The sequence below is a fragment of the Acomys minous genome, assembly GCF_964271855.1.
Source record: "Acomys minous genome assembly, chromosome: 10".
NCBI classification, from domain to species: Eukaryota; Metazoa; Chordata; class Mammalia; order Rodentia; family Muridae; genus Acomys; species Acomys minous.
This window is the reverse complement of record NC_140491.1, coordinates 107,194,982-107,207,032: the sequence shown is the minus strand read 5'-3', so window position 1 is coordinate 107,207,032 and position 12,051 is coordinate 107,194,982. Positions and strand designations below refer to the sequence as shown.

The following is a 12,051-nucleotide window of genomic DNA, read 5'->3' as shown; positions in this document are numbered from 1 at the left end:
GCGCCATCCCATAGGCAGGGCTCTCAGGCCTGAATACAAAGCCCAAGGGTTAGCCTTCTGTTTCCCTCCTTCCCAAGTGTGGCTGCCACGCACCTGGCCACGTTTGCCACCATGGCGCCCCACTGTGAGGGACCTTCTTAAGCCCAGAGCCCAGACGGTCCTTCTTCCTTCAGTTGCTTCTGGCGGGATGTCCTCGCAGCAACGAGAAAAGGTCATTCATACAAGTACTCTGCCTGACACACGCTAAGGGGTCAACCAATAGAAGCTCTTAGCTATTTACAGGGATCTGCAGTTACCCAAGGCCACCAGAAGTTCGCTCACAGCCACCCAGGCAACCCCGCCCCCACCCCCGCCAGCTCAGGCTGAGAGTGATGCCAAGCACAACCTCCCTGAATGAGTGTGGGTCAAATGCCCCTGCTGCCCTATTTGAGCGGATAATCCCGCCCGATCTCCACTGTCTCCGCTCCGTTCTCAGTGTGGCTTTATTCTTATTTTCCTCCGGAGCCAGGAGCCGGAAAGCGGAGGAGACAATTGCCCAAACTCATGCTGCCTGCGTTTTGCTCTGCAGGACCTTGAGAGTTTGGCCAGTTCCAACCCCTGCCCTCCCCCCGGGTGCCCCCCTCCCGCTCCCCTCCCCTGCAAGTGTTCTTTTTCTGAGGGAGATTATATATTCTTAGACTGGATCCCAGAGGCACCGGGCAGCCTGTCAGCTGAGTTCCGTTTTTATGAGATCTTCAGTGTACACTTTATTCAGAGTCATGTTACCAGGGGCTTGGGGCTGGCGTATTAAGCCACAGTGTTACAGACTGAAAATATCCAAAGAAGGCAGAGGCAGGCAGATCTCTGTTAGTTCGAGGCCAGCCTGGCCTACGAATTGAGTCTAGGCCAGCCAAGGCGACACAGAGAAACCCTGTCTCGAAAAACCAAAACCCCAAACCAAAAACCAAAACCCCAAAACCAAAAGTAAAATACCCAAAGGATTTGAAACATGTTACCTGTGGGCCAGTTCCTGGCTTCAAGTGAAAACCAAAGACAAGTTCAAGGTTCACTATTTTTTCCTCATTTTCTTCAGGGTCCCCTCCTGAATCCTAAAATAGAAAAGCAGATACCGTTATTAGAGACGGTGTTTTTCACTTTGACTTTTCATGTAAAGCAGGTAATCTTTTTTTTTTTTCTTTTTTCCCCTGTCACAGGAAAGGGCCCACCGAGCCCCTGCTCCTCAGCCCACACTTCCTGGCTAGCTCAGCTCCTGCTTCTCAGAGTGAAGGGCTCTCCAGTCCTGAAACCCCTGCCCACATTTCTGCAGTTCCCCTAGCTCCGGGTGCTAACAGGGGTTTTTCCATTCTAGTCTGTTATTGAACTTTTATTATCAAATTAAGACACAAGTTATAACGAAAGGCAAGAGGAACGACACAGCTTTGAGAACTTTGCTGAAAGGCTCCTTGCGTCGGTGCCACTGGCACGGTCTTCTGGATGCTTCTGGTGCTGTGCGCTTCATTCTGGAAGTGCGTTTTGCACTAGCTGCATGGTGAGATTTCAGGCCGAGCGCTTCAAATTACTGAAGATATTTATGTACTCTTTCCAGACAGAAACTTTGCAGCGTCTCCAGTGTATGTGGACTGAGAGACCCAAGGGCTGAAAGCTGGGAAGCCTTGGCTGTCAGTGAATTGACACAGCTCTGGGTATTAACTACAAGTGTTCGTTAATTTTATAACGACTGTCATGCACCCTTAGGCTATATTCACAACAGTGTGCTAAGTACAGTAGCTCCTCTTTATCCATCCCCGCCCCTCCTCCATGGTATCAGGTATCTGCAGTCAATTCTGGTCCAAAAATGTTATATAATAGCTGTAGAAACAACAATTCACAAGTTTTAAGATAACTTCTTAATAAGCAAACTGTTATTTTGTTACTCATTGTTACTAACCTCTCACTGTACCCAGCTTATATATTAAACTCTATCACAGGCATGTTTGCACAAGAAAGAGCAGCGTACGCAGGGTTTGTGCTAATCTCAGTTGCAAGGACCTGCAAGGGGTGCTGGGATATATTCCCGCAGATAAGGAAGGGAACTGCTGCTTAACTTTCTGTTTAAATGATAGCCCTCCACCCTTGGGGCAAGTGGCAACCCACAGCTCTGGTGTGTGACTTCCTTTAGTAACTCAAAGGGTAGAGAAAGGCCTCTAGAACCTTCTGAGGTCAGAGGCCTTCACCTGCCATGTCAGTGAGGGGTACTATTCTTATCTTGAATGTGTTGTTAACATTTCAAAGTTGGGGGGGGACAACTGTGTGTAATTTATACACATCTTAGTCTTCAAAGGGTCTTTTGTTGGACAGATGTCGTTAAATTTCACTTCAAACACCAGTTACAGACATTAGCAAATTTGGGCGTGGATGTGGCAGGTGTCTATGCCAATAAAAGCAGGGAGAGCCTTCAGTGAAGAAAATTCACTTACCTTAATTAGTGGTGGGAAGTGAAACAGGTTCAGGTAATCATGGGTTAACTTCTCAATAGCTGACTGTAAGGAGAAAACCAAGTGCCTTTATTAATGTTCTGAAGATTCCAAAGATGATTAAAATTACCGCACAGACAAAGGAGGATTCTTTGTAGACTATCTTGTGGGGTGTTAGTGTCCACCATTGGTTGGGCATATGTCTGAACACATCTGCTTTTGAGATATTAAACCATGGCCCATCCGTTCCTGCCCTCACAGGTAAGGCCTGCCAGGCCTCTACGGCTTGACCCATGCTTCCTAGTTGACCATCCAAGACCCCTGGGTCTGAAGTCCCCGCGCACACTTCTCCAGTTGCCCTGACTCCTGGTGTTAGCAGGTAAGCAGCCTCCTGCCCATAAGACCTGAGTCCACACTCCCTCCTAACCAACTAATTCCAGATGCACAGATCTGTGCAAACAACATGCCTCCTCAAAAAAAAATTTTTTTTTACTTCTCCCGGAATAAGAGACCCCAAGGGGAATGACTTCAAAGAGCTCCCAAAGAATTCAAGAGAATGACAAAAACTGTGTTCAGATGACTCAAGACAAAAGCCAAGAGAGGAACGAAATAAGGAAGTCAATATAAGATATGAAAATAGAATTCAATTATGAAGACCAATGAGGAGAAGGCAAACAGAAATGATGCTGGAAATGAAACACCCAGTAAGCCAGACAAGGATGCCAAACCTCAGAGTCAGCAATGAACAGAAAAACCTAGCTGGGCAGGTCAAGTTAGCAGCATGTGGTTGTTCCGAGGGAGCATAGGAGCATGGACCAGCAAAGCCATCAGGAAGACTGCAGCCTCAGCACCCACAGTTCCCGACAAGGGAGCACCCAGAAACTCAGAGAGGACAGTTTAGATCAGCATTTCTCAACCTGTAGGTTGTGATCCCTTGGGGGAAAAGCTCGTCCTCTCAAGGGGGCCGCATGCATATCAGATGCTCTGAATATCAGATATTTACATTATGATTCCTACCAGCTATGAAGTAGTTATAGATTAATGAAAGAACTTTATGGTTGGGGGTCACCATCACGTGAAGAACTGTGTTAAAGGGTCACAGCATCAGCGAGGCTGAGAACCACTGGTTTAGCTGATGAAGGTTGGAGCATTTGCCAGCTATTATTTGGCTTTTCTGTGAATTGACCACGTAAAGAAGAATGCCAAGTCAGGAAAACTCGATAGATTTCTTTTTCTAAGGCAAAATGAAACTTCCAACAATGTAGTGAACACTGTGGGACTCTGGACACTTGGCTCCTCCTTCCCAGGAGGCTCAGGGGGGAAGGGAGAAGACAGGCTTAGAGGGAGGAGCTCCCAGTGGCAGAGGGACAGTGGCAGAGGGACAGTGGCTACCCTGGACCAGCTTGCAGTCTTATCGTCTCCTTTTAGGCACATGATGACTGTGCCTTTCAGTGACAGACAGACACGGAGGACAGCCTCTCAGTGGCAGTGTGTGCACGTGTGCAGCAGACACGCCCGGCAGGCAGGACTCCAGGCTGGAATGCCCATAGGGCTCTCATCCCAAAGGCCCAGTTCAATGTCCATTCATGCCAACTGCCCCCGGAGTAGACACAGAACTGGTTATAACAAGTTCCCACTGCTTTTTCCTTCGTCTCTCCCTCTCATGGACATTTGTTTTTTTGAATCAGGGTCTCTCCTTGCCTGGGGCTCACCCAGCAGGCTAGGCAGGTTGGCTCTGGAGCCTTAGGCACATACCTGCTGGTCTCCCTTCCCCAGATCACAAACACATAGCACCACGCCTGGGTTTTGGCAACTTTTCACTCAGCTTCTCGAAATTAAAACCAGGTCCTCATGCTTGTGGCAAGCACTTTACCTTCCGAGCTGCTGCCTCCGGCGTGTGTTGTATTATTTTTTTTCTACGGGGGTGAAATTCCCATACCATACAAGCGGCTATTTCCAAGTGCTTCCTCCATCAGTACGTACTGCCGTCACAGCCCTTTCTTCTCCACTGTGTTCCAGACATCACCCCCAGGAACTGTGTCACTCATTAAACTACCACCACCCCTTTCTTCCTTGTCCTATACACTGGCAGCCACCACCTGTACTCTGTGTCTGCGGTATGCTATCCTGGATATGTTATATGCACAGAATACCAGCACAGCCCTCTTTGTCTGGCTTTTCCCACGAGCATCATTTCCAGGTCCATCCATGATGCAGCACATGCCTGAATCTCCCTGTGTTCTCCTTCATCAACAGATCAGCTAGCCCTATCTGTTCTCCATTCCCATTTCTGCTAAGGAGCCAGGCAGCCCTTATTTCCTGCTGTTTTAACTGCCTATCTGGAGTTTTAAGGCCAGCCTCTCCTCCCTAGGCCACTGTAAAACTCCAAGAAGCCAAGTTTAAACATGTCCATTCTCAGTGAGCTTCAGCTCTGGTCACGTTTCAGACATCCTGCCTGAAGTTGGACATAGTCCAGGAGCTGGGCTATCTTCACTCCATTTGAGCCACCCCCAGATCCAGACCACCTTCCACCAGACCAGGGAGCCACCAGACCACCTTCCACCAGACCAGGGAGCCACCAGACCAGGGAGCCACGAGACCAGCCTCCACCAGACCAGGGAGCCACCAGACCAGGGAGCCACCAGACCAGGGAGCCACCAGACCAGGGAGCCACCAGACCAGAAAACCACTCACTGCTCCTCTGTACACAGGCAAGCCACTTTTTTATTCTCTTTGGTCTGCCATCCCCTCTGCTCTGTCCGTCTCCCCAGATCTAGCTCAAAGTCCCCCTCACCCCCTATCAGAGATGCTCCCCATCTCTTTCCTCCGGTCAAGGTAACAGCTGGTCCCCTTTCTTCCAACTGCTTGTAAAGGGCTATGTGTTCTATCTCTTCTCTGGAATGTAAATTCTGCAAAGGGGTGGGGGACGGATTCTTTCAACTTCCACTGGTCCAGTCTCACAAGCAGACATGCACTGACTTTGATGAGCCAAATATAGTAAGCTGCAATGCTACTTGTCCGATGACACTTCTGTGGTCCTGGCTATGTCTGGGAACATTTAAATCACTTCTGGTTTGGTAGTCTCAAGGTTGCAGCTCCGACTCCCTCTGGCTGATTCTTGAAGAAAGTTGGTAAAGGTGGGAAGGGCCAGGTAAAGGCCAGGCCGGTGGGAGTACCTTAACTTCGCAGCTGCTACACAGGACGAGATTTACAAAATGTCTCTCTTGGAGCTCAGACACCTCTGAACCGAGTGGCATGGTTTTCCTGCAGTAGCACACCTAAGCTAGGAGAGATTATGGTTCTTGCCAGGTTTGACTTTTCCCCTCCCGGTGGATGTTTACACATGTGTCTTCTTGCACACCTTGTAGGGGGAAGACATCACGGTCCTGCTGTGTCTTGCAGATAGTGCCCAGCTATTGTCCCAAGGCTGCTGAGACGTTGAGACATTGAGACGGCAGATGCAGTTCCCACATGGGTCCAGGCTCTCTGGCACTAGTGAATGAAAGGTTCTCTTTGGACTTTAAAGGAACAGCCATAGAAAAGCTAGGGTGGGGCATCCCAGAGTAAAGGGGGATTTGTTGGCATAGCCTTGGAGAGGTATGGATTTGGGTAAGAGCTGTGTTCTTTTCATCCTCTGTCCCGTCTAATCTGTATACACACCTCTATCCATCCATACTAAGAGTGGGATTTGGGGAGCAATTTGCTTTTGTGGGAGAGACAGGGAACAGTCTTACTCTACAGCTCAGGCTGGCCTTGAATTTGCACTTCTCCTGCTAGGATTGCAGGGTAAAGTTGATCTTAACTTCCAAATAAGGTCTCTTTTGAACCAGAGCTCTAATAACAACATTATCCCATAGTGTCTGCACTTGTTACTACACTTGAGTAGCAATCTAAAAAGCCAAACAAGGAGCTCTGGCTCCTGAGTAGCTGTTCAGTCAATCAAATGTATTCAGTGCTAGGCACAGAACTTGTGTACACTACCCCAGTGCTGTACCACTGAGCTCCAGCCCCAGGCCTGATCTGGGCTAAATTGTAGAAAGAAAGGCAACATCAGCGAAAACAGGGTTAGTTTGAAATTTTTTCCAGACTCAAGTTTGAAAGGGATGCTAGGACTTCCGGAGTGGCTTCTGGCTTCAGAAGCACACATAGTGTCTGTTGTGTGATAAAGATTACACATCCATCACATACTCCTGTGACTTAGATTGTGGCAGTGGCTCTGAGGTCATTTGGGCTGTGCACAAACTCCAGGCTTCTTAAAGATTCCTCATGAATATATCTGGCCTCTCCAGCTCTAAGTGGGCTAAGTGGCCTCCTGCTAGTCCTGAGGATGGCCCTCTAGGTGTCACCATACCTTAATTCCTGTCTTCTGGCCCACTAAGCTTCCCCCTGGCTCTGGTCTTTCCCCTGGCAGAGCTTCTCCCTCACACACTTCCAGTGGGAGTCCTTTTCCTGGCTAATGTTTCTTGTCCTGAGCACTTAGCTCCTTCACGACGTCCTTCCAGAAGTCCACCCTCATCCCAGACACCCCTCCTTTGTGACATCTCTCCCAGGCATCACCGTACAGTACAGTTACATCACTTTCCCCTAAGCTAGAGGCTTCCTGGAGGTAAGAGGAGTGTTACCATTGTGCCCAGGGAACTGCTGCTGTGCCAGGCAGCATGGGTGTGGCAGCTACTTAGGGACAAGCCTGGAGGCATCTCAGCACCCAATGTCCTACACTGTGATGCTTTCATCTCTGCTTGCTAACGCATGGCCCACTACACCGCCCACGGTGCTCTCCTCCTAGGTACCTTAAAGTGAATGATGTGCCCCTTGGAGACGATGCCCATGTCTTTCAGATCTTCCTCTTCCAGAAGCAGCAACCGCTTGCCTGTGATGTTGTGGTCCTTAAACAAGCTTGCATATCCACTCATCTCTACCGAGGAGTCACCTGGGGGAGGCGTGAAGAAGGCAGGAAATGAAGCTAAACCACAGTCGCAACAAAGCTGACTCCATAAATGAGACGGTGATTTCGTCTACTTGCCTTTTCTGACGAGCTGCTGAACCCAAAAATACTGCGAAGAGAGGACACACATGGTTTGGGAGGCTCACACACAGGCAGTAGTCATTCTTAACAATAAAAGTTTCCAACAGATTCGGAGGCCTCTAACTTAGCCACAAAGGAAAAAGACAAAAGAGTTCTCTTGGTAGTTTTAAAGCCTCAAGCTTTCTGGTTGGAGATATTCCTCCCCAAGTGGGGACTGGGCAGCTGAGAGACTTCCTCGGGGAAGAGAGAGGGGACAGTTTACATCTCTCTCAGAGGTGCTCCTGTAATGATCTTTCCACTTACACGTGGTGATTGCCATGGTGCTTATTTCAGAAACTGAATAACAAGAACCAGACCACAGTGGACAGGGAGACGGACTGATGGAGGGACCCCTGCACCCCCACATGGGGGTCAGGCAAGACATGGAACTTTCTGTGCCGAGTGAGGTAGTTACAGCCAGGGGTCCCTTGTCCTTGAGTAACGCTTGACACCTGTTCCTGGTGGCCTAACATTACCTTGGTGAAGACACGCAGAGGAGAGGCCAGACTCAGACACAGTCCCTTGACAATGGACTTTTAGCTACATGGTATAGAGCCACTCAACCTGGCAGCAAAGACTACAAATAGCTCCCAGAACTCAGATCTCTCAAATAGATTTCTTTTCAAAGAAGATGGAGCAACCCTTAGTTGGGGAGGAAGTGATTATGTCCGGGCCTGGCAAGAGGCTCAGCTCCCAGGGTTCAGGGAATGGGGAGAAACAGGAAGCTGGCACCAGGCGGTTACTTTGTGGAGCCTATGCTCCTGCCTAATGCTAAAGGAAGCAGTCTGGTCTACAAAGGGAGTCCAGGGACAGCCAAGGCTACACAGAGAAACCCTGTCTCGAAAAAACAAAACACAAAACAAAACAAAAACAAGCAAACATCAAACACAAGAACAAACAAAACAAAGGGCAGAGTGGGCATGCTCCAGCTCCACACCGGGCTGAGCTGTAGAACAAATCTCGTGGGATTCCTAGTCCTGAGTCTTTTCCTTGACATGCCTTGGAGCGGCTGTCTCCCTAAGGGTGGGCCCATTCTTGTCAGGGCTGGCTAGCATTCCATCTTTATTTTCTACTTCATTTAGTGATGCCCTTGAGCTTGTAAAATGGACCTGGATAGGCACAGTCCCCGAGGTGTCTCTCTCTCTCCCCCTGCCCCCCCCCCATAAGCAATTCTCAGACCCGTTTTCCCATTAAGGAAGCAGATATGGAGAACTGGCTATGTGGGATTGTTCCTCAGGGAGCGCCCAGAGCTGCATGGAGCCTTCTTGTGGACTTAAGTATCCTGCCTCCTGGGATGTGAGATTACAGGGCACACTCTGTCCATCCCTCTCAGGGAAGGCCTGAGCACAGAGGGGAGGCAGTTAGGCGTCGTGTCATTTAATGAGCAGACCTGTGGTGGGAAGGGAACCTGTGCAGGGGACTCTGCCCTGTGATTGTCTCTCTCTCTCCCTCATGCTCAAACCTACAGCTGGCATTGTAGGGAAGCTGAAAAGCTGAATATCTTAACTATGAGTGTTTGATACCCTTGGATCATAGCTTTTATCTTGCCACTGGTATTTTGCATTCTGGAGTATTTTTTACAACCAGAGAGAAAGATAGGCCTCTCATAAGGTTTGGAGAGCTAGTTGCTTTTGCTATGAACTTCTTTTTTCTTTTTCTTTTTCTTTTCTTTTCTTTCTTTCTTTCTTTCTTTCTTTCTTTCTTTCTTTTTGGTTTTCTAAGACAGGGTTTCCCTGTGTAGCCCTGGCTGTCCTAGACTCACTTTGTAGACCAGGCTGGCCTCAAACTCACAGAGATCCGCCTGCCTCTGCTATGAACTTCCTATTTTCAACCTCTGTTATATTATTTATTCACGCAAAAAGAGGAGCTTGTTAGTTTCTGCTAGTTAGACCCAGATCTCGCTAACCGCACTTCTAAACTTATAACTGTGGGCCGATCTGTGGGATTCCTGCCCGGATCCAAAGACGCATTCGCAGCAGCAGCGGCTTACCACATCGTCTTCAGTCCACGCACCAATCTCAAAGGAAGGCAGCAACTGCGTGGGAGACATGAAGGGAATGAAAAACGGGGAAGCAATAGCACCCTTGCCCCTTTGGTTTGCCTACTCAGCTCAGCTCTCCCGTGGCTCTGCAACCTTCCTCTTGCTGCTTAGGCTGAGTAGAAAACTGGTCCCCCAACCTTCAGAGGAAGTTCTCAGTGTCCAAGGATGCTGAGCCCTGCAGCAAAAAGTCATTCTACTGTATGGGCTGTTTTAATGGGGACTTGGTGCGACTTGCTGTAGTCTTCTTTGGCATGGGGCTTGGCAGAAATGGCTGTCCATCCCACAGCAGGGCTTTGGAACCAAGGCTTTCCTGACAGTGTCCAGCCATCAGACAGCCTTGGCATCCTCAGCTAGCATTAGGATAATAGGATAGGTTACTATCGGAAATTCCAAAGCAACTATATGTAACTTGGTGACTTATTTTTCCTGTTCTCACAGGGGTTTAACCATCTGGCTTTCATGGTGGCAGCGGGACATGTGGAGTTGGAAGTGTCCTGGGCATCTGGGTTCTGAGTTACTCTAACACAGACTAAAACCAGAGACACATGTGAGATGGAGACCTGCAGAGCACTTCAGCTTGTGCCACAGAAATGTTCGCATTGGTCATGGGCTAAATAGCAAACACTTCCATAACTTGAAAAGGCCTTTGTCCTATGGGCTAGAGTGTGGTGCAGCCATTAGTGTCAACTAACTTGAGTTGTCAAAGTGTTTAAATAACTCATGAAATAATATGCCAAAGTATCACCCAACCTCTGGGACAAACAGCCTTTCCTTCCTTCCTTCCTTCCTTGTTGGGCAAATTGGGAGAAAGAATGTGCTGGGAGTAAATTTGATTACACACACTTCATATATACATGAACTTTCCAAAGAACAATTAAAAAAAAAAAGAATGAAGTTGAATGCCATTGCTTTCACTTTCAGCGTGACAATCTAATGGTGGCTAAGTCAATCTTTCTAATTTAGAAGTATTTGCTGTATAACCACATGTTCAATCGGCAGGAAAGACATAGTCCCTACAAGGAATTTCACTAGAATGAATGAAATAATGAATGAAACATGTGTAGATTATATTTGGGAGAGGCCAGTTTTATAGATATATTTTTTAGTTCCTAATGTACAATACTGGTACATTTGCATGTTCGCCTGCATATTTATATGTGTGTGGGTACAAGCATGCATGAATACGAGGGCCCAAGGACAACGTTGGGTGTCATTCCTCAGTACAACTCATGGCCTCGCTGACCAGTGAGCTCCAGAGTCCTATCTGCCTGTCTGCCCCCAGCACTGCGATATAAGCACATGACCCAACCGTTGGCTTTTTAATGTATATTCTGGGGTTGAATTCAGGTCCTCATATAGGCAAAGCAAGCATTTTACCAACCACATTCTCTCTCTAGCCCCACCTGCTTGATTTTTTTTTTAAGATTTATTTATTATTTATATAATATTTGCCCACACGTGTGCCTGCCCACCACAAGAAGGCACCAGATCTCATTACAGGTGGTTGTAAGCCACTATATTGTTGCTGGGAATTGAACTCAGGACCTTCAGAAGAGCAGACGGTGCTCTTAACCTCTGAGCCATCTCTCCAGCCCTCCACCTGCTTGATTTTTACTGTACTATCTTATAGAATGAATGGAGTTGAAGGATTCATGTATTCAGTTGCCCAGTTCTTGGGTGGTCTTCTCCCTGTTCCATAGCATGCGGCAGGGGAACGGAAGGAAAGCGGTTTCGAACTGGGGATTGCAAGGCCCCAGGTTGGGGGTTGAGAACATTAGGAAGAGGAACTAGGTGAGACATGGGGATCGGGTGGGTGTGAACATGCTCACTTAGTTGGAGAACGGGATGAGGTGAGCTGGCGTTGGAGGAAAAAGAGAAAGAAGCCGATTCCGGGTGCGGCAGAGCGTACGTTATTATTTTAGACTCTCTTGTTTAAAAAAAAAATCAACGTGAAGTGCAGACTTTGAGGTTGCAAGGACATCCAGCATATGCCCAGCTCAATAACATTCTCCACATAACGCTGCCACCCATGCACTTGCTTTCTCTGAAACACGTGAGGTATGAAGGAGTCACACGCACACTCACCTGCTCTAATAATGCGAGTGAGTGACTCAAGAAAGTGCATCTGGAGCTGATCCCAACCAGAAAATACACAGCAAGCTTGGCTTCTTCACAGGGCAGCTGAGTACAGCTGCGGAAACACGCCATCCCCTCGGCCCCTCACGGACACAGACGTGAAGCAAGAGGCAGCAAGGTACCATATGGAAGTTATTCTCTGCATTATGGCTAGTCTTTACAGGACGTCAGTGAACGCATGAATGTGATATGGTGTGGTGGTAGTGTTGGTGTGTGTGTGTGCTCACGTGTGCACGTGTTTTGACTTCTATATAATTTCCAAATGTGCTAAACAAAATTTGAGAAATAAGTATTTCTTCAATAAAAGGCTGCGAGTGAAATAACCAACATCTTCAGTTTCAATGTGCAAAGAAGAA

The 12,051-nt window shown here is 48.0% G+C and overlaps 1 protein-coding gene across 2 annotated transcripts in view; it reads right to left on the bottom strand.

Moving 5' to 3' along the window:
* MAP3K20 (mitogen-activated protein kinase kinase kinase 20) overlaps positions 1 to 12,051 on the bottom strand; it is a 154,383-nt gene that overhangs the window by 25,528 nt on the left and 116,804 nt on the right. For both annotated transcript variants that reach the window (XM_084797675.1, XM_084797676.1), the window contains exons 12-16: positions 9,509 to 9,553; positions 7,477 to 7,507; positions 7,244 to 7,383; positions 2,457 to 2,519; positions 996 to 1,088 (exon numbers count right to left, since the gene is read on the bottom strand). In XM_084797675.1, the coding sequence (XP_084653801.1) occupies positions 996 to 1,088; positions 2,457 to 2,519; positions 7,244 to 7,383; positions 7,477 to 7,507; positions 9,509 to 9,553 (372 nt within the window). The remainder of the gene's footprint in view (positions 1 to 995; positions 1,089 to 2,456; positions 2,520 to 7,243; positions 7,384 to 7,476; positions 7,508 to 9,508; positions 9,554 to 12,051) is intronic.